The 23,482-nt window shown below is 41.8% G+C and overlaps 1 protein-coding gene across 2 annotated transcripts in view; it reads right to left on the bottom strand.

The window, feature by feature from the left end:
* OBSCN (obscurin, cytoskeletal calmodulin and titin-interacting RhoGEF) overlaps positions 1-23,482 on the bottom strand; it is a 1,961,032-nt gene that overhangs the window by 1,318,690 nt on the left and 618,860 nt on the right. For both annotated transcript variants that reach the window (XM_069211034.1, XM_069211033.1), the window contains 5 exons: positions 17,949-18,215; positions 13,199-13,459; positions 9,283-9,555; positions 7,604-7,870; positions 2,856-3,122 (listed from right to left, as the gene is read on the bottom strand). In XM_069211034.1, the coding sequence (XP_069067135.1) occupies positions 2,856-3,122; positions 7,604-7,870; positions 9,283-9,555; positions 13,199-13,459; positions 17,949-18,215 (1,335 nt within the window). The remainder of the gene's footprint in view (positions 1-2,855; positions 3,123-7,603; positions 7,871-9,282; positions 9,556-13,198; positions 13,460-17,948; positions 18,216-23,482) is intronic.

The raw sequence follows: 23,482 nt of genomic DNA, 5'->3' as shown, positions 1-23,482 counted from the left end.
TGTAGGCATGGTCTGGTGAGATTACAGAAGGAACCAGGAGACTGCGAGGAGGCAAGTCCTAAAAGAGAAGAGCGAAGCAAAATGATACCTGCCTCCATCAAAGGCCATATTTGCACTCTTGAGAGCAATTAAAGTGGCTTGGTGGAAGGGGCAGGAGAGGTGCCATGCCCCAAGTAGCTCAAACAAATATTTGAGTCGTGAGGGCTGGCACGGCTGACAAGATAGGCCTGAGAATATTCCCTGAACTTTTAGTATTATTGATGAAACTGACGTGCAGGAAAAGCCAGTCCTAAGCAGCATATCATGACCTGAACCTGTTTGAAGCACTGACGACTGAATCAACCAAACAGGTGAGCTCCATCAAAGGACAAGTCCTTAAGATATGCATGAGCATAACCCAAGAACTGGCATGACAGCGGATCGCAACTGAGAAGCCCATGGACAACCCCACTGAGTCTACCATATCCAGGACTATGCCACTGAGTGCATCCTATCCAGACACAGTGCGGGATTTGTTTAGTTGCCTATTGCCCACCGTGTATCACTTCTGCAAAATGGTCTCGGAGGTGATGGAAAAGATCACGAGCCACCAATTGTGCCACCTCCCACTGGGCATGGAAGTATTGGACCAAGAGACATTTAGCAGTAGTGGATCAACACAGCTTTAACCTGTAGTGACTCTTTTTCAAGGGGAGTGGAAGGAAAGTGGCAGGGTTCTGGTTAGAGAAGGAAGAAGCCTCTACAAGACTCTCTGAGGATAGGTGATGCTTCAAGAACTTTGTGTTATCTGGTGCATGATGGTGGTGATGGTCAGTTTGGCAATTCCCATCAGAAGTTGGTTTGCCCCATGTGCCCACAATGGGGCACGTCAATGCTTTTCTAAATGGAAGCAAAGGCTTCATGGAAAAAGAGTCTGGCTGCAAGAATTCCATGAAAAACTTCACCTTATGTTCCTCCACTGTTAAGGCAATACCAGAACTTCAGGGGCCTTGTGCAAGATGACCATAAATTATGTCACCTCCTCAGTATGAGGACCTGAAGATCACTCTAGATCCAGCTCTGGGGAAGTATCCAGGCCACCCTCATACAGGGCAAAACAGTCACCTGCATCAGTGCCAATAGGAGGGATAAGATTGCCAGCCTAACTCCTATCAACCTGTTATGCCATGTTTGTTCTCTGGATGTGGTCAGAATGTGAACTGAATAGCTTCTAACCTAACCAAAATATTTAGCACAAAGCAAAAGTCTACAGGGGAGTTCTTCCTCAACCAATTGCTGAGCATTATGCCAAGATCTGATAAAATGGTTTTGCCTTTGAAAATAATCACTTTCTGTAACCAATTCAAAGTCAGCATTGAAGGCAGCAAGGGTATATCTAGAACTGGCAGTGATGGAGGAGCAATTGGCTGGAACTTTGGTGGTAGGTAAGATGCTACCAGTATCAGAATGGCATTAGAAGAGAGCAGAACCAGGTCAAATGGCACTGTGAATGGGCCTGCTGGCTGAAGCCTGGTCAGCGGCTTCAATGACTCCTTGTTATCCAAAGGCGCAACAAAAGGATCCAGAACAGAAAGGAAGCTGGCTAACATAGCCTCTGTAAAAGCCACAATCTGAGCAGGATCGGCGCAAGGTGCCAGATTAATTCAGTAAAGAAGTAAGGGTGCTCTGGTCCTAGATTTGATACTGCAGCACTCCTATGTTATTTGTGTTCCAGTACAGGGAAGTCCTGACCAGGAAGTTCAGCCTGGATTGTTCCAACTGAGGCAGGGCAAAAACTGATTTGCATATGCCTGGGTCCAAACTAAAGTGCCACAGTGTGCAAAGTAACAAATGACTAGGATGCGGCCTGAGTAGTAATCAGTGGCTGAGATTAATTTAAACATTCCATCCATTCCTTTTTTGCATACTTCAGCTGGAGCAGGAAGCACCATCGGATGCATCTCCACCAACACAGCCTCTGAGAACGATTTTGAGGCAGGAATTGGGGAACCACATCACTGACTGAAAGACCACTTTTTCACAGTTGAGCAGCAGAAAAATCTCTCTTGTGGTGCTTCTTGTACTTTTTACACGATCACTTGTCATTGGACGTGGTCTATTCGAAGGCTTACGTTTTAAAAGGTAAATGGAATGATATCTGGAGCAGGGCCTAAAGCAGTGGCTGGCCCAGTTTTTTTTGCAGATCGCCAACATGAATACCTTCTGCTTCCCCTCCTTGATGGAGCATACATGTCCCTACACTTTTTGCTTGACCTAGACCTAGATTGGTGTTAAGGCCTCAACCCCCAGAAACAGGTGTCATGGGGTCAGAGAATGACAACTGTATCTGGCTAGAGTGGCACAGTTTGAACCCTGCAATCTTTAGGGAAGGTATACTGTAAATTCACTGCAATTTAAATTTCAATGTCCCAATAAGTGCAACTACAGATCTTCATTGCCAGGCCAAGGTGGTGAAATATAAGCCTCAGTGACTTCATGTCTGGGGAGAATTCCATTTTCAAGTTGGAGACATGGTACCACTTGTTCAACCTTTCTGGATCCAGTTTGGTGGCTAGAGGAGATTCAAGATGAGAGAATTTGCAGATAGATTTATCCGTCAGAAAATATTTTTAGAGTTGGTGTGCACAGCAATTACAATATAGTAACTTAAATAATCCACTAACAAAACCATGAGTGCCATTGCCTGGTACATAGAGCCATTTATGGGCATGGTATATTTGTTGTTTTTCAGTAAGCGGGCAGCCAACAAATCATACCAATAACATTCAAAGAATAAAAAATGCAAACAAAGTCTTAGTATAATTTAGGGATTATTAACAATATAAACAACAGAAACACAAATATGTTGCACTCACCCATGACTTGTACGGATGCAGAAGTTTGGTCCTCACCGGAGTCACATGTATATTCACCTGAGTCTTCTGGCTGTGCATCATGAATAACCAGCTCAACATCTGTCCCCTCCTGCCTCATTTCATACTTATCGCTTGGATAAATTCTGTTAGGCCCCTTCCTCCACTGCACAGGGACATCGAATTTACTGAGCTCTGCACGCAAGGTGACCAAAGATCCTGCTTCCATGCCTTGATTCTGCAGTTTTCTTACAAAGAGAGCTGGCAAAGCTGCACAGAATACAAAAAAGTAAAAGTAATGTCTGTATAATGCATGTTCATTAGTGCAAAAGTAGCAGGAAATGCTGATATTTATTTCACTGATTTGACGAGCCTGTACATAGTTTTTCATGTGACAAAACTCTGTACACAATTGTAAATTCATCCAACAAGATTGTGTCTTTAGGATTAAGATCTTTTTATTGATTTTAGTGCATGAAACACTTAGAACAAAACCACTTACATCCATTGGCCGGTGGTCATTATTATTATAACAGGGGAGGGAAAGCAACAAGGAAAAAATAAAAGACTAAACAACAGAAAAACACTTAATATTCCAACAGGGCCAAGGAGAGTTAGCAAGGACTAGTGTGAGGTTCTAACGGGAGGAGTGTCTTGTCGAGGTGGCATCAAGGGAAGGCAAATGTAATATGCGCAAATAATGAGGGCATGTCAGCTCTCTAAATTTGCCGGAGAGGTAGTCAATACTGGGCCATAGGTCTTAGCGAACAGCAGCAGCGCTCCTGCCGCCGTTGCCGTGATCTTTTTAATTCCCGAAATGTCCTACACTTTATGGAGCCACTCTGTGTATGTGGGGATGGCCCCTGAATCCCAACGGACCAGTAACAGGTGTTTAGCAGCTCCTATCGCCAGTATGGTAGCCCTCCCCGTCGGGGATCCAAAGGGATAAGTCAGTGGATTTCGTAGGCCCAGTGGGACATAGCTTGGGAACCGTGAAATGATATTGTCATGGATTTTATGGATAGTGTGCAGAACGGAAGGGACACCTTCCTGTACAAAAACAATCCTAGGAGGCATTTTCCTCTTGCTATGTATGCTGCAGTATGCAGAACCCACACAAAGAGGAAACAATGAGGAGAAATACAGATATTTCTCCTTGTTGCTCCTGTCCTGGTGAGGCGTAGTTTTGACATATTCCCAGGTTTACAGATTCTTGTAAATCTGAGAGTGTTTCAAAACCCCTGGGCTTATGAAACGCCTCCCTGATGCAGTGTAAGGCACTGCAGCAACTTGCGCTCTGTTGCCTTGCACCATATCTACAAGGCCATGAAAAGCCACTCAAAGTGGCTTTGTGTGGCCTTGTGGATATGGGTCTGCACCATGAGGCACCATGTAAAGTATTTGTGCAACACTTTGAACAGCAATAAAGTGAAAACACCACACAAAAAGGATTCCAAATCAAGTTAGAAAAATATAACTTATTTTAATAAGTTTAGTAATATTTTAACAATTTTGAAGATTTTAGCGAAAATAGTGCCTAAAAGCACAAAGCACCAACTGTGGATATCTGGTCATGCCAGATCAGGACAAAGTCACAAGTTCAGGTTGACAGTGATGAGGTGCATGCCAGCTACCAGGACCCAGTTAGGCCCACTGAGCACAGTATCTTAATCCTGGTTTGCTGATCTTTTCAAGGATCCTCATCGAAGATGCATCATGCAGTTGAAGCGATGCGTCAGTTTGGAGATGCAGCAAGGCTGCAATGCAATGGCCTGTGTCGTCATTGAGGACCCCATCGACGAGTTTGCGATGTGATGTCTGGTGTCGTGGACGCAGCACTCTGTCAAGGTCATGCATCAGCTCTGAGGAGCTTGCGAGGCTGTGAATCAGAATTTTGGGTTCCTGTTGAGGCTGCCATCAATGAGGGATGCGAGGACCTGTGCCGAGGATGCACCTTGCAGACAAAGCAATGCATTGATTCCAAGATGCAGCGAGGTTGCGATGGCGGTTTTTATGATGGGTCCAATTCCTGCAGCAGTGGCAATGCATTGGTTCTGGTTGGGTTTGCGCTGTGCAGCAGACAAAATGCACTGGTTCTGCTGGATCCACAGGCTGGCTAAGCACCTTAGGCCCACTTCCATGGGCCCACGACTGGGATGGCACCAGGTGTGGGTACAAGGTTGTTGGAAGCCTGTTGTGTCCCCGAGGCTTCAGATCAGGAGGCCAGCCAACTAGCCCTTGGAGTAATTCTGGTTTCTGGGTTCAATAGATGCAGGTCCTGCCCTTCTCACCAAGGCAAGAAGGGCAGCAGGCCAGCACACCAGAGCAGCAGTCTTTCAGAGTAGTGTCCGAGGTGGTCCAATGTCTATACCTAGCTGTACCTTTGAAGTGGGGAGAAGCTTCTAGAGCAGTGGTTTTCAAACTTTTTCATGCCGCGTCACTCACCCAGGAGGATAAAAAAGTCATCGGGCCCCCCCTCAGAATTTTTTTAACAATTATTCTACTAAATTGCCAATATTTAAATGTGTCTCAACTTATTTAAACATCGCAGTTAAGTTCTGTTGACATTTAAAAAATGTAATAAATTGTTTTCTAGTTAAAACAAAGCACTGATATCTGCATAATACATCTTTAAGCCAGAGCCTGGCACCCCCCTGGGATCAATTGAGGCCCCCCAGTTTGAAGACCTCTGCGGCATGCCTTTGAAGTGCACAGGTGCCCTGCCTTCCGGGTCCTAGCTCCAGACTATCGTCAAGGGTTATGCAGCCCTTTGTGTGGAGACAGGACACAGCCTATTAAGGTGTAAGTAGGTCTGGGCCCATCTCTTCCCTCCCATTCCATCCCATTTTGCCAGTGATGGCCCATCCAGTCACACTTAAGTTCCCCATTGTGTGTGGCTGCCTAGGAGGAATACACAAAGCTCAACTGTCACCCACATCCAGTCATGTGACTCAGAGACAGTCTGCAGACACCAAATGGTAAAGGCAAGGAAATGCCAACTTTCTAAAGTGACAATTTCAGAATTGTATGAAATTTAAAAACCAACTCCACTATAAGTTAAGATTTCAAAATGTGATTCCAGAGACATTACTGTAAACAAGAAGGAGTTACCTGTTCCCATTTGGAAATTGCACTTATAAAATATATTAACTCCAATGTTATCCTGTGGGTAGGCCTTGCAATAGTGAAAAACTAATTTGAGAGATTTTCACTACCTGGACATGTAAAACTTAGAAGTACATGTCCTAATTTTAAAATACATTGCACCCTGCCCTCTGCACTGTCCAGGGTCTATCTTCGGCGGTGACTTATGTGTATGGGAAAGGAAAGTTTGGGCCCTGTAAAAGGGTTACTTTGCCAGGTTCACATGGCTGTTTAAAACGGCACACACGGGCTCCAATGGCATGCCTGAGACATTTCGAAAGTGCTAATTAGTGGGTGGCACAATTAGGGCTGCAGGTCCATTAGTACTATTTAATTTACAGGCCCTGGGCACATATAGTGGCACTTTACTAGGGGTTTAAGAGTAAATTAAATATGCCAATTGAATATTAGCCAGTCTAACATGGTTTAAGGACAGAGCACAAGCAATTAAGCACTGGCTTCCAGTGGTAAAGTGAGCAGAATCCTAGGGCCAGCAAAAACAAAGTCAGCAAAAACAAGAGGTCTGAAGGCAAAAACGTTAGGGGAAAACCACGCCAAGGATGCTAGGTCTAACAAGTATGATCAATCTCTGTTATGCCCGGTACCTTAAAATGATGAACAGTCTTGGAGTGTGAGCTGGTTTGCTTGAAGATCCACCACGTTTCATTGGGGCTTATGAATATCGGGACTATGGTGATTTATGACTCACAATAGAAGTCTATGCCTCCTGAGGCAAGGGAAGAATGAAAGCTGCCTTTTATCTAGAACAATGTTTCACTATTATTATGACACACTAATTTGGCATCACTTTATTCATGGGTAAAGTAGTTGAAGAGGTGAATCTCTTCTAAGCAGACCTCGGGAAAACCTTCTTAACACAAGCTTGTGTCCAGGAAGGGCACACACACACAGTCCTTTTAATGAAGAACAATAAAATAATTTCATCAAAATGTAACACTTACACAAAGACACAATCAGTAAACTGCACACAAAATCCAATGGTGGTTCACAAAGCCAGTTTTGGAGAATATTTGCAAGCTGAAGTGTCACAACAGTAGACGTTCTCGCAAAAAAATAGTTTTAAGCAGTCCTAAGTGACATGGGAGTTCTCAGAGTAGCATTAGGTGATTTGTCCATGCAATGGAGATGGACCCCAAAGATTTGCAAATTTGTGGGTATTCTATGTCCTTCTAACCCTAGACCTCTATGATCCTGATATGAGTGATGCATTCTGGCGGAAGGTGTGATAGAATGGAAGACTTGACAATGTATAACATTTTCCACCATAAGAAGAAATTGAAAGTATATCTCTAGCAAAATGTCTCTAATTCTCTAAAACCGAAAGTACTGATTTGTCTGCTGTAAAAAAGAACTGCAGCTCACTGTCAACAAACTGTTGATGGGATTCTAAAGTGTATTTAATAGATCAGATTAACTGTCTATTATTGAATGAGTATTCAAATTAGTTTGAATTTAAGAAGAGAGAGCAACCATTAAAGATTACCTTAAAAAGACATAGAAGTCTAACTCAAGCAGTAAAATATGCAGTCTGGCAGCCTAACAATCAGGGAGTTTTCTGCATGCATGCAAGAAACTACATGACTTACCAGTGACAGTTAACACTGCTCTGGTTTGCTGATGACCATTGTCGCAGGTGTATTCTCCAGAGTCATCTACCTTTAGATTATGAATCTGCAAAGTGTGGACTACCCCAACATGAACAATTTCATACTTCAAACTTGGAGAGATTGGCAACGAGTCCTTCTTCCACACCACTGGGAATCCTGGAAGGGAAAGCTCACACTGTAGGAGAGCTGTGGTCTCTTCATCAAGTTCCATGTTCTGCAGCTCTTTGGTGAAAACAGGAAGTGGTGCTGGAATGATAACATAAAATTCTGATGTAATAGTTTAGTGTGAATCAAGTTATCAAGTAGATTTTTTATATTAAAACATAGGCCATTGTTTCAGTAAATAAAACAATTAACACCACACACGTTTCAACTAGCAAAAAAACAAAGATGCATTTCAGTGGCAGATTCATAGAGATTTACTACATTATTTGATACCTTTTAAAGTAGTCCACTGTTGAACTTTTTTTTAATAAGCTCAATATTCTTGGCAATTTCTCATCCAATTTAATTTTCCACTAACTCAGATTATGTCACACAGACGTCTCCTGAAGACATATCTGCGACTTGCAACTATATATTCGATGGAAGGAATTTTTGATGAAAATAAGGATGTTTAATGAACAGCATGTGGACAGGTGAGGCTGGTGATGGGTCATGCTGGTTTTAGAAAAGAGGACCACGAAAGAAGAGCTAATCTCCTAAACCTTATTTGTTGGATCGGCCAAGAGGCATTGTATGATTCACGCTCTTGTGGTACTGTAGTCTGTTAGACTGAAGTTTGCCCTGTCTTAAGCCTGTCAAAAAAGCACAATTACTATTAATGCTGCTGGTCTAAATAGAGCGAATTATACTAACTAATGTAAGAAAACCGCTACTACAATTTAATTTCAATGAGTTCAAATTATTTTGCGGGGTTTCTTTAGTTTACATAATCGAAACATTTAGGTTATGACACGTGTCATGTTGCTCATATATTATGTGTGTTGTTCATGTATTTACTACATGGAAGATGACACTAGTGCAAAATTACACTCTCCCCATACATTCATGGACTACATGCATATTTAAAACTTTTAAATTACTTTGTCATCCTGCAGAGTACCTGCCAGCCAAATTATGAAAAGTCTGTCGACCCAGTAGCCATTTCAAGCATTGATAGGAAACACATTTTGCAGGCCCCAAAGCAGAATTTTCTTTTTGAAAATTAAAAAACAACGCCCTCCTTGGCATGGGAGTTTCCTCTCATGCCTAGGGAGCAACAGCCCTTAGTCCGTCAGACCGTCAGAAAACTTTGACTGTGGCGGAGACAAAGTATTCTCCGCAGTTGCCAAACTATGGTCCGTCTCCATTAAAATCGGGTGGGCGGACCCTTGCCATGGAAGGGAGGGAACTCCATCATTGTTGCAACTAATTCCCTCTATGCAATGAAATAAATCGGGCCCTCTGTGAAATATGGGTGTGGAGTGAATCCCCTGCAGAATGTTTTGGCATGCAATGTGGTGAGTAATGAAACTCCACATGTCCCATACCAATGGGAAAACTGCAAGATTTGGTGTGAGAGGTTACCTGAGCAGCCAATAGCTGAAGTTGAATTAAGGCTTTCGTACATAATCAATTGGGCAACTACCAAATGTTAACATTATTCAGGTAATCACCTTTCACTGTTAGATCTGCTGTGGAAGTATATGGCCCCACTCTGAAGGCCACAGAGCCGGAATCATCTTGTGTGACTTGCCGTAGTTTCAGGATGTGTGTTTTGCCTTTTTCTACAGTGATCTCGTTCATCTCATTGCTCTGCAGGGGGATATCTTGGAGACTCCATTCAGTGTCATGCGCTCCCTCGTGGGACACTTCACACCGGAAAATGGCATCTTCTGAGGCACACACTGACACGTCCTCCAGTCCAGTAACTATAGTGATATCTGGTTCTATTTCACCATGGGAAGAATAAGAACAGTATGTTAGACTATACCATTCAAGGACGATCCAGAAAATAAACAATACTCTTATTATTCGTAAAACAGATAGTAAGAAGTCTTGTTACTCACTGTAAACTGCTAAAATGTAACCATATTCCTTATCATAACGATGCAACATATGTCACAGCACAGAGATGTATTTCAAACTATAGTTGCTAAACACATACAGTTCTAGCAAAGCCTCAGCATAATTTTGGAAAACTGAAGTTCAAAGGCTGTTCAAATGGAATTCAAACTCCACTGGCACTTGAACAGCATTCTCTCCTTTAGTATGAAACTCAGAACACAGTTTCTGCCACTTTAAAGAAAACTAAAATAAGTTTAAGAATTTAAATGTCCCTGAAAGGCATGTGTATGTACTCCATCTATGTGACTTTTTGTTCTCTATGAAGAGCATTTCCCATCAGCCTACCAGGTAGAACTATGCTGTAAACATCAAGTAGATGACGGCTGCCATGTAATAGAGCATCAAAGAGTTATGGTGTTAACAGGTAAGAACCTGAACATAGCACAATACAGCATTTCTGAGAAAGACTCAAGCAAAGGCCACTGGTATAATGCTGGGTATTGGGTACGTTTCGCATACTGTTTAAGTAATTCATGTAGTTGTTCTGAAACCTTTACTTTGATAATTGAAGACCAAACCCTCTTTGAAAATCATGTCCCTATAAATCTTCTGTCAATTTGCCCAAAATTTTTCTAAGACAAAATGCAGCCAACTGCCGTGCACTTTATCATATTTTGAGAGAACTGGTAAAGGGCATAATTCATTTGAGAATTCTTCAATCTGGATGAACGGATTTTCACCCAATTTGGCAGGTAAAATATTATGCTGAAATGCTGATTATTGACAGAATATTGGGATTCGTCTCACTCATGCTTAAGAAAAGCATCTGAAAATATGCTGTTACCTATGCATGTTCCATATACACGTATGCGTTAGAGAGATTGCAACCTAATTTTTGCTACTATTTTTATTTATACTGAATTACAGAAATAGCCAATATGAAAATACGAAGGTTAAAAAATACATAAGGCTCCAGTAATCCATTAAAAATTAGATGATCAATACGTCTACTGATTTGTTGCTTTATGTAGGCTAATAAGGCCAAAGTAAATGGAATTTTGGGTGATCTAAGCAAGAGGATGTAATTGATAAAAGTATGTAATGAAGCAAATCACATAAATGCTCTAATTCAAACCAGCTTAACTAAAGAGGAGGTGTGATCTAGCTTCTCAGTCACCTATCCATAATTTCGGGAGACCCTACTTCTAATCTACTACATTTCTCTGCTTGGCTTCCTTTGTTATACTGTATAAAACTGAAATATCTCTGTCCTTCAATTCCCGATACCCTTTTTCCTAACTCGAGTCCTTGCAAAGCACTGCCCTACGCCAGTGGTTACGACCATACTCTAGAAAAACGGTTACTAAAATGAAATAGTAAGAAATAGGCTGAATGCCAATACTTTTAATGAACATACAATTATGTGATTGAGAAAGAGGGTTTATTCGGTGTTAAGCCTGCAATTTGCAGTCTTTAAATGCAGCTTGGACTACACAATGAAGCTTATCCATGTTAATACATAAAAATATAGTAAACTTGGGTACATATTTCATCACAAAAAACACACAATATATGGCTTCTGCTCAGCGGGTGTTTTCGGAAGGCCATCACCTTTAAGTCAAACCACCTGTTGCAGTGAGCTATCACGTAAATGGTATTTGAGAATAATATGATGTTGATAATTTAAGGCTTTAATAGTTATTGGTTAAGAAAAGTGCACATTTTGAGATAATATTTAATATTAAAAAGAGCTCAGAGGAGTTCTGTAAATGATGCAAAAGGTTCAGGTTCTATGGTAATCCTCATTTGAAATGTGAGGTGTTGTTTAATTAGTATTATTTGTTTTGTTATATGCTGTGATCTAAGTCCTATTGATGACAAGGTTTGAAAATGTTTCATTGGCACTGAAGAAATAAACTTCAATTCTTGAAGGTGGTCACATTTCCCTGCCAAACATATTCTGCTTGCCTCCTTTTTTATCTTCCTTTGACCTTAGGTTTCCTTGAACAATTCTCTCTTCTCATTGTTGGCACATTATTCAGAGTTATTCTAAAATGAGAATTATTGACAATGTTTCTAAGCAGATTTTCACAATCAGAAGTACTATATAAATTATAGACCATCAATAAGAGCCTTATTGCACAGCAGTGCAGCGAAGTAAGCCGAAGAAACTTATTATTATTATTATTATTATTATTATTATTATTATCATTTAATTTATAGAGCTCAACTGTAACCTTAGAAAGGCATCCTGCCACTGGCTGTGGGAAGTATGTGTGCAGAGGTGCGGTCATCACAATGCCACCAGCTAACAGATGTAAAATCAAGGCCCAAATTTAAGAAAAGTGGTGCTGCATTATAAGCAGTGCCACTTTTCTTGCACCCCTTAGCAGCGACCCCCCCTAACGCCACCATGTGTGCGCCGTATTAAACATACGGCACACTATGGCGCAGGTTAGGGACAATAGATCATAATTTTTGATGCTACTGTAGTACATTGCAGGAATAGTGCCAAAAATGTTGGCGCTAATCCTGCAAGGTACGTAGGGGCCCATTGAGAATAATGATTTGCCACCTTTTAACGCCTGCTCTGTGTAGGCGTTAAAAATAGCCGCTAAATATGGCGCATGGAATCTTGTTGATTGCACTGCACCATTTTTGTGTTCCCCCTAACGAGGGAAAGCCCCCTTGCATACATTATGCCTGGTGCAGGCATAATGTGGCACAAAGGGTTACAAAGTGGTGCAATGCATGCATTGCACCACTTTGTAAATCTGGCGCTGCAAATTTTGCCTCGTTGAGCCACATTAGAGTCTTAAAAAATTACCTAATGTGGCGAAAGGATGCACTAGGCCTTTTTAAATCTGGGCCCAAGTTTTCAGAGCTTTACTGAAAGCAAGAAAATCTTTTGCAGAATGTAAAGAAAGGAACAGACTGTTCCACAAACAGGCAACTTGAAAAACAAAAGTGCATCCTCCATCTCGCATCTTTTGGAACTTGGATACAATGAGCAGGTTAGCATCAGTTGAGCGTAAAGTTCTCTGTAGAAAATAACATTTGAATTTTTGCTGTAAGAAAAGAGGACCAGGGTGATTAAGGCCTTAAAGGCTATACAAAGAGATTTTAAAATAGCTCTTTTTGGCAATTGAGGCCAATGTAGGTGACTGAATGCAACAGATGCCTATGAATAGAATGGAAGATAAAAAGCTAACTTAGCAGCGACCGCTTAAGTGCAATAACGATGCTTAAAAAGAAAATCAGGTGTCCCTAAAAACAACTAACTACAATTTTCCAGTCTACTAAGAACAGCCAACTGTACCCCCAGAGAACGAAACTAATTGTGGAGAAAAGGTAAAATCCTACAGTAGCCTCATTATGCGAAAACAGGAGGGGGCTAACTTGACAGTTTTGAAGACAGATTTGTAACGCTGATAGGGCTGAAAAAGCTATCCTAACCCATGGCAGGTAAATCATAAGTACTCACCTATCTGAATGTTATGAGCCTTTCTATGAAGCCACTCCTACCTTTCACATTCAGTGTTGCAGAGGTCATCTGGTTGCGTGCTGTGCAGACATATTCTCCAGTATCAACAGGTTCCAAGCTGTGAATGACCAGTTCGTGGACAGTGCCTTCCTTTCTCATTTCATACTTGGCACTGGGATGAAGGACCACATTGTCTTTACTCCACACCACAGATTCGATGACTGCAGATAGCTCACAACGCAGCTTGGCTGTTTCTCCCTCTTCTGCTTCTGCATTTTGCAGCTCCTTCGCAAACCAGAGAGCTGCAGGGTCAAGAAAACACATTTAGGGTGTTACATAACCACAAACGTGAGGTATCCGAAATTCTCCAAGTTTTCAGTTGGGAAAAAGTAAGGAAGGAAGCATGCTTCATTAGATACTTGTTTATAATTTGTAACTGTCAAATTATTTCAAAAGAGCTCTAACTGGCAAGTCAAAACAATAACTCAGGACCAGTGGAAAATAACCGGATACAAAATAACCAGATAATAGATTTACACCCCTCCTTAAAAAACACTTTCAAAAGAACATTTGCACTCTATAGCGTCAGTGAAAAATTACATTCATTTTCTCATGTCGCCAAAGTCTGTGAATGGCGCAGGCATATCCTGTGTGTTTTCCACCTATTCAACCCAACCTGTGCCGCTAGTTCTGCCAAGAATGAAGCGCTTATACTTTGCTTGTACCCTCTATGGATATTGTTGACGTGAGGAAATTCATTTACATTTTTTATTTGCACATTAAAAGTGAGTAGCGCTTTAGGAGGAGTCTTTAAAGGACAAGTAAAACAATTTTAGGTGCATGACCTGGTGACAGTAAGTCCTATGTGCTGAACCGGAAAACCGTCTTGCCTCGCACTTGGGTCTTGTTCATAAAGGGATTCTTGAATAAATGAAATAGAGGTAAAACACACAGCCCTCTGTAGCGTATACTGATCTAGCACCCATGCCGTATGATTCCTGTGCTATTCCCCAACATCTTACAAGCGCGCCACCCCCAAAATGTGATTGATATATTACTTTCTGATCTGTTATATAAAACCTGTCCCCAACGTATTAATTATATACCATCTTCTAATACAAAACTAATATACCATCCTCTAGAATGAAATGATATACCATCTGGAGCTGCACAACTGACATTCTGTTGCCAAGCTTGCAACGTCTACTTCAGATTCTAAAATAATTACTACACAATTTCCTACAATATAATTGAATCATTATGTCCTGACAAATAAACAATAAACCATCCATTTGCATGCAATGGATACTCAACTGTGTAACAAATCATATATTCTCCTTCACCAAACTTGTAAATCTTTGACCACCCCCTCAGAAAAATGAACACACTAGCGCCAAATAAGCAATCACTGTACAATTGTCCTGCATATAACTGATACACTCTCCCCTAAGACATTGAAACACCCTCTCCTCACATATAAGCATCATACAATTTTCACATATTATCTCTTGATATAATAGCAGTAAACCATCTCTGAACAGTGCCGTATTTCACAGCATATAATGGATTTACATCCATCACTTAACAAGTTATAGTTACAGAGTTGTCACACAAAATATATCGGTACATTATGGCCTAGCATCTAATTGTACATATTACTGAACCCCCATGCATATAATTTATACATATCCATCACCTAATAAGTTATTGTTACACAGTTGTCACACAAAATATATTGGTACATTATGGCCTAGCATCTAATTTAACATATTACTAAACCCCCATGATACATTAATTCACATGCAGAACTGATGGATTATCCCTTAACATCTACCTAAGAACCAAGCACCAGGTGCACCAAAAGCTTGTTGTAAAAACTGCTTGCAAATTGTCCACCAACCTTTTGCAACCAGTTTTTAATTTTGTGATGTGCCCTATGTACTAATAGATTGCATTAAAAAAGCTCCAGTTGCAAGGGGTTGCAGAACGAACTGTGTAATCAATATTTATTAGAAAGGTCACTATTCACTGCCCCCTGTGATTGCCTACAAACATAGGGACACTAGACCTGCTACTACATACTCATCCAGGGTGTGGCTACAAAATTCTCAATCCCATGGGAACATCTTCCCCTTCACAAATCAATTCCCACCTCCTTTGAGATGTCACTAACTGATCAATGGTTTGTAACCACATTTGCGGCTGATAAATAGCATTGCAACTCACAATTGGGTGGGAAGGCCCTTCACATACCCCCCCCCCCACTAACTGCGATTGGAAATGGTTTGCAAAAGCATTTTGCGAGTCCAAAATGCTTTTCTGACTTGCAAAATTGATTTAGTATATAAAAAAGTATTTTTGCCATCTCAAATCCTGTGATGTTATCAATGGTGGGCGTTGTGACTTGCCCCAGTCACACTGTGTTAATCCACTACCCTTTAATATGTTATTGTATTTCACTTTTAAAGTGGAGGCTGCAGTTATTTTGCATCACAGGCACCCAAAAAAAATTCAGCAAGCATTTTTGAGGGCCGTGTACATAGGGCCTACTTCAGATCTTGGTGGATGGAATTCTCTGTCACAAATGTGACCGATATCCCATCTGCTGTATTACGATCTCCATAGGATATAATGGGATTGTAATACCATGGACGGGATAACCGTTATGTTTGTGACAGAGTATTCCCCTCCGCCAAGATCTAAATCAGGCCCATTGTCTTATTGTATGTGAATCAAAAGTACCAATTTGAAAGAATGAGCAAGTAGATTGCAGACCTCTTCCTGTAACCATCAGCAAAAATGCTGAGCTTTGAGGTTGCCAGGAAAATTGCTGCCACAGTCTATGGTTCATGCAGGCTGCACATGAGTAAGAGTAATGCACACCTATCTCCCGTAGGCAGACTGAAGAGGGATAAACTATGAACAACTATTTAAAGCACAGTGCTCAACTAAGATCTTGCAGGGGCACAGTCCTTGCAACTGCCATAGGAGCTGATATGAACAGAATAAAAAAAACAGCTTGCATTACTCCAATAAAAGTGAAATGAGGTTATATCCCACCAATCCTTATGGCCACTTACTGTTTTCCACACTAATATTGCAACACCAGAAAGAGTGTGGTAGCCTCCTGAGATCGGTACCGGATAACACCCTTTCGCAGAAACCTTCCAGTTATAGGTATGTGTATTAGTTTGCTTTCCGTTGGTAGTATTTTGCTGTGAGCAATGATTAAAGTTATTTTCTTTGTAAGTAGAAGTACTGGATGGACAAATGCTTGATTGAACTCAGAAGTTGTACCTCACACCACATCCCTGAGTAAGCCTTGGATCACTCTGGCTAGCTACTCTGAGGGTATATTGATAAAGAGGTGAACTCGGTGTTCCGGGTTATATCCAACAGTAAGGTAAAACCTAATGACACCAGAGAATAAACGGCTCTACTTTGGACAATCTGAGCCCAGTAATGTCTGATCACTGTGGAGCTCCTGAAAACGGTAACTCAGAGCTGCCTTTTGGTTTAGCAGAATCTGTGATATAAACTAACTGTGAACACAACTAAAGTTTGAAATGAAGCATAAATAGTCAACAAACTAAACAATGAAATGTCAAATAATTAAGAAAAATAGAAACACACATGCCACTAAGCGGGATAAACAGTAAAAAACTTTAGATACAAAACCAGAATTTACACTCTAAAAGGCTTTATGCATTGTTAGTTGAAGGACATTTAAAATTTACTGAGAAACTATTCTTAGGGGTTGATTCTTAGTTCTTTGGAATCAAGGTGTTATTTATCCCATCACATAAATAACGATTCTGCACTTTCTAAACTGAATGTGATAAATGACACCTAGCATCTATTTTTGGGCTATAACGTGGATTTTGGTGCTTACTGCAGTGGTGTAACAAACGCCCCCACATCCCCCACCAGTCACTGTACACAGGCCCCTGGTCTGAGAGCTCCTGACTGGGTTCGTAGCGTGGGGACAGGGCCAGCTTTAGGGTGGTGCGACCAGTGCAATGAGTTTGGTGTGAGTGCTGTGTTTAAAAAATAACTTTTGGGTTTAGAAGCACTGAACTTGCTTTTGTGGCCAGAAGTTTTCAGGCAACAATAACAATGCTGAGATAACTCTGGTGATGAATGTTACTGCTGGTGAGAGATCCGAATTTTGTCTAGTGGCAGTTTTTACTCATCATAAAGTAGTCGACAGGGATAATGTGCCTGCTGCAAAGAACGTGTACCATGCAGATCACAAAACTGAGTGAACAATTAGTAGTGCTTCAAAAAAAGAAAAAATGTATGTAGGAGAGGGGCACCGTTGGATAGTGGTAGTGAGGGAATTTGTGGAAAAGGAGGTTATGGGGCTGCCAAAAAAGACTGTAACATCAGGCGCCACGAGAGCTAAAGCCGGCCCTGCGTGGGGGGGTACGGTCCCTTTCATGCTTTTTGCAGGGGGGTTATGCCACTGGCTTACTACACGAAAATCTGCATGGAGCAGTGAATATTGTATATTCTGCCTATTTAAAATTTAGGCACTTTTGACATGCCAACCGTTTACAAAGGGTGAGATACTCGATGTATTCAGTGATTACTGGGTGCTATAAATAACACCCAACTAGTGATATCTATGCTTGCACAACCACCAACCCAGTCATAATCAGGGCTTCAGAGCGATTATTTAAGGCTGCGACTACTGCTTTATGAATTCGTTTATAAAATTACACAATATAAATAAATGAAAACGTATTGGAATTCCTTCATGTGGCTAGTGAGAACAAATGTGAAACTTACCATTTACTGTGAGTTTGGCAGTGCTCTGCTGGTCCCCTGTGTCGCAGGTGTAATCTGCTGCATCATCCCGTTCAGTATTGTGGATCACCAGCTCTACCACTGCCCCTTCCTGCTTCATCTCATATTTGGCACAAGGTAAGAGCACCACTGAGCCTTTCCGCCACTCCACGGGGGCACCTTGCCTTGAAAGCTCACAGCGTAGTGCCACATCTACACCGTCATCCACTTCTTTGTTATGAAGCTCCTTCTTAAAAGTAATGGGAAGGGCTGTGGGTAGGAAATAGGTATACAAACAGAGGGAGACAATGAAAATAGAGAAAGGTAAAATCATAGGGACAAAAAATTGTTCAATTTTTTGTAAAATCATAAAAATGTAAATATTCAGTGAAGTTGCAAATAAAATACAAAATGCTAGGTAAAACACTCACTCTAAAGTAGAAAGGAAATGGTCTCCATAAGAATCCATGGCCTAAACACACATTTGTTGATCCTTATTAACTAAGGCCCAGATTACAACAAGGTGACACAGTGTGGTGCTGCACCAAAAATAGCAGCGTCGTGCTGTGCCACTTTTGAAATGCAGGGATGCGCCATATTTACAGGAATACAGTTCACCCCTTTGTTTACCCCTGCCTCAGCACCTAATTAAGCTGCCTGGGGTAACGCAGGTATCCTTGTACCATAGTGCAAGGGTCCCTGCACTGAGGGGATAGATTGTTTATGTGTAGGAAGGCCTCCCTTCCTGCACATAAACAGTCTTCACTGGCAATTTGGCACTTCTATGTGTGCTGCAAAATGCAGCACACACAGAAGTACCAAAGCATCATTTTGGAATGATTGTTTATGTGCCGGAAGGGACACCTTCCTGCACATACACAATCATTCATGGCCTTTTGCTCTTTCTATGTGTGCTGCAGAATGCAGCAACATAGAAAGAGCAAAAAACGAGGAGGAATAAAAGTATTCTTCCTTGTTGTGCTATGCTAATGCCATCCTTGGGGTGGCTTTAGCTTTTGGTGTCGTCAAAAGAAATGCATGTTGTGGTGGAACGCCCACAGCAACAGTCATTGCACGCCCCTCTGATGTAGAAAACTGTGTCGAAGGGGCCCATTTGTATAAGGCGGCGTTAAGCTTAACGCCTCCTTGTAAATATAATGCAGGGAAATGCGTCACCGGAACGTCACTGAAAGTGACTCTCCGGTGGCACTAAGGTCTTATAAACCTGGCCCTAAGGGTCTGATTTACAGTTCAGTGGACAGACTATTTCATCACAAACGTGACGGAAATCTGTCCGTCCTACTACAAGTGCATTATATACAATGGCACTTGTAATACGGTCAATGGGATATCTGTCACGTTTGTGACCGGGTTACCCATTCACTGAACTCTAAATCAATAAGACAATAAGGCCCAGATTCTGTGTATGAAATTAGACCCCATTAAACAAATTCATGTTTGCACAGAGAATCGAATTAAATACTGAATAGTGAACATCACCCCCCCAACACCACACCATTTTACCCAAGTCAATTTCTGCTGGACAAACCTGGAGAAATGTACTGAGGCAAAATGTTCTGTAAATTCCTGGACACACAGAATGTAGAGTCAAACACACAATTCCACAAGCATTTCCTTATTTTCAGTGAAAACTGTAGGTATTAACAGCACCTGACAAGTACTTCACACCCATCTGGGACACTTTTAATCAGGGCCTATGACTTGTAGGGTGAAGGTATAGAAGTGCATATGGAACTTCTTCTCTACAGAAGGAGAGCCAAACAAATTAGACTCACTTGCAGCAGGAATGATGGGAAGGAAAATTTGTAACAACATTAAAACGGATATGTAAAAGATCAATGTCAGAACATTATCATGATAGCTTAAGTAGAAAGATTGCATGATCGGCCTACATGCACATGTTAACCCTGGAAGTAGTTCTAAAACTGCAATTATTGGCATTTGTGCCCTCTTTAGCACTATCACCAAATAGCATGCACAAATGTGGAAGTAACATGAACAAAGTGGGCAAAACTATCATTTGATTGCATTTCTCCCAAGTCTCGTACCGATTTTGACACCAAACTCTAAAGGATAGGGCAAGTTATGTTGCAGCAGGCAGGGGAAGGAGCAAACTACACAGGCTTTCCTTTCATTACCTATTATCAATATCCATGTAACAATATTCACCAGGCTATATTTCCACAGACAAAACTGGGTGAAGCAACTTGCCACAGAGATGTCTTGACTGTTGATGGAAGTAAGCCATTATACATGTAGTGTGGTATATTACATTTGAGGTTTTTCAACTACATTTTACTTAATAGAAATGGTTTATGATAACCAAAAAGTGTTTAATATTTATTTCTACAACCATGCCTAATACTTCAAAGTTGCAGTGGAACAGTTGTTTTTGTGAAGAGGTAGATAAAGAAAATAGGATTATACAGAACAGTAAAATACACTACTGGGCTGAGCGGCTTACCTTTATATTAACACTTTTCAGAAAAGAATAATCCAGTAAAGACAAAATACTTGAACCACTATCAATCTTCAAAGATCAATAAGGATTCAGTAGTATCCCCAGTGCTTATTTTGTTAAAATAAAATTAAGTGGCAGGGCTCTGCAGCCCCGCAGTGCTGCAGAGGGGGGGGGGGGTGGAAGGGGGCGAGCTCCAGTGGGCCCCCTCAGTACCCGGGCCTGAGAGCTTTTGAGTATCTCCTCCATGTACTTTGTGTGGGGGGGGGCTCAAGTTTTGTTACACCTCTAGGCCCTTATCGGGAGGCCACTGTAGCTTAGCCACCCATTGCTCTACTCAGCACTATCAATGACAGTACCAACATAACTACTAACTACCACACTTCTAAAAGTGTGAAAGTTCAGACTAATTCGGGCCCCCACAGTTATAAGAATGGCCTGGGTGGCAGGTATTAGTCATTTTTAATGTGTATTGAATGAATTAACAACTGCTGTTGTCCTAATCTCTAAATTAGATAGACACTGCCACCATGTGGCAGACTGTCATAAGTGCCGGTGTTGACAACTAAGGGCCTGATTTAGAACCTGACGGGCAGGTCAATCTGTCATAATGGTGACAGATATCCTGTCTTCCAAAATCTAAACCCCATTATATCCAATGGGATTTAGATTTCAGCAGGCAAAATATTCGTCAATGTTGTGACGGAGTAACCGTCCACCAAGTTCTGAATAAGGAACAAATTAAGCATTCATTATCCCTTTACTTATTGTGACATTGTTGGCTTGATGGCCCCAGCAGTGTACACAAATAACAATGGTTTACCCAACACCAATTGCCAAGTGCAGCTGCCGATCTTTCCAAAGGAAAGAGTCATCACTTTACTCTGGGGAGGAGGGGAGCAGAGTGAATTTCATGTTCTGCATGGATATCATGTAGTTTTATGTCAATTCTATTGTATAACGGCCTGGGGTACACTTAGAAGATGGAAAAGTTTTGGTATGGTGTTATCTGCATCATACAAGACTGAAAGACTTCTGATGTAGAAAAGTGAGAATGTGGTAGGGCAACTTTGGGGAATAGGCAATTCAACAAGTGTATAAGTTAATGCACTTTATCTGGTGAAAATGAAAAGAAGGACCTGTCAAAATATAGCTCACATTTTTTGGATGAGACAATACTTCAGTTTATCTCTCCTATTATTTAGGTTTATTTTAGTCCATTTAACTCATGTACTTGTGCCTTAAATAATACTGGAAATCTGCTTCTAAATGGCAAAGGACATAATTAACAAATTACTGTTTCTAACTTAAGATAGACTTAGGCTGGGTGGGCATGGCCACGATGATGACTGCATCGGCCGCTTTCTAAAGAGCTCCGACGGAAGCCCGTAACTGATTCTGCATTTATCCTCCCCATCGAGCCATACACCTCAACATCACCTGGTGCACGCTGGGAGGGTCTGCATCGCCCAACACCACATTTGAGGGTTGTAACCCCCATGTCAGTAGCAGTAACCACAGTGCAGGAGCTGGTGTGGCCTACTGTGGGGCAGTCCCACTGCCGGTCAGAGCAGACGACAGGGAGGCATGCTCAAGGTGCAATAACATTCACCTGCTGGGATTCCCTGAGAGATCTGAAGGCCCCATTGTAGAGCTGTTTCTTAAACAATGGCTAATGGCTACAGTGCTTGCAGATACATTTCCTATTTTTTTTCATAGAGAGGGCACATCAGATACCAGACAGATGTCCTCCTCTGGGCTCGCCACCACGTCCTATCATTGCTCGACTTCTTAATTACCGGGACCAGGACTTGCTGCTACAACAGTTCAGTGTGAAGGGACCACAGCACTATGAAAAGGCAAGTATTATGGCATATCCTGACCTTACAATGGAAGTGCAGCAGCTCCGCAGCTCGTACCTCACAGTCAAACAAAGCCTTTATGAGCTGAACTTTAAATATGCACTTCTTTTTCCAGAAAAAATCAGGGTGATTGATGGTGATAGAACATTCATTTTCTTTTCACCGGAGAATGAGTGGACTTTGCTCCACTCCAAGGGACTGGTGGAGGGCCCAGCATAGGAACCAGGTACTTGTGAATGGGTGGTGCTGAAACCTCAACTGTGCAAACAGAGACTCAGAAAGCTAAAACCATCCCGATATCAGGTGGTGGCAAAGCAGGCACAAGTGGTGTCAGAGGCTTCACAGCACAAAACAAACTCCTTTGCTCTTTTCTGTGCTGAGTCCCCATCGGAGTCTGGATCAGACTTGGTGGTTCAATATCATCAGCAGCTGGCGTCCTCCAGGGCCTGAAAGTCACCTCACCCTCTGCAGATGACCTGTGATGCAGATATGGCAGGTTCCAACACTGGGCAAACTTGTATATCTTATGGGCTGATGTGCCTTGGGGCTCTTCAAGGTAAGCTGTGAGACATGAGGTGTCTGGAAGGAAGTTTCCTCATATTTGGCCTATGCCTCGGGAATGAGGGACTTTATAATTTTACGCCCTCAGAGAGACTCCAAAATGGACATGTTTTGCCTGTTCTATTACCTTATGGGTATTGCTCAAGGGTGTTAGGCTAGAGACTTACGTGTCACCTGGTCAGAGGGGGTTACAACTGTTCTGTTCCGTCAGTTATTTTAAATTTGTTTTTGAGAAGCCACTGTACATACCGCGACTCCTGGGGAGTGCACACATGTGGGAAGGAATACTGCATTGTTCACTACTGTGTCACTGGATACATGAGTGTGGATAACCTTGAGGCCATGGCTACTGCCTGACACACACAACTCTGGGGTACACCATGGGGACATGCACTGACACTCTCACCATGCAATACACTGTGGTGACATGGAATGTATCCGGCATGGTAATCCCTGCTAAACGTTATGTTATGAGTCTATGCCTATCTCAAGTGCTGCTATATTCACTGTCCCCTGTTACAAGAAACACATCTTACGGCTGCGAAAACCAGAAAGTCTGGGCCAAATGGAGGGGGCAGGTTTATGGTACTACCTCCTTGGTGTTCGTCCTGGGTGTGCTCATATGGATTGTGCCA

This window comes from Pleurodeles waltl, chromosome 10 (assembly GCF_031143425.1).
Source record: "Pleurodeles waltl isolate 20211129_DDA chromosome 10, aPleWal1.hap1.20221129, whole genome shotgun sequence".
NCBI classification, from domain to species: Eukaryota; Metazoa; Chordata; class Amphibia; order Caudata; family Salamandridae; genus Pleurodeles; species Pleurodeles waltl.
Note: the sequence above shows the minus strand (reverse complement) of the source record. Positions and strands in the feature narration are given on the sequence as shown.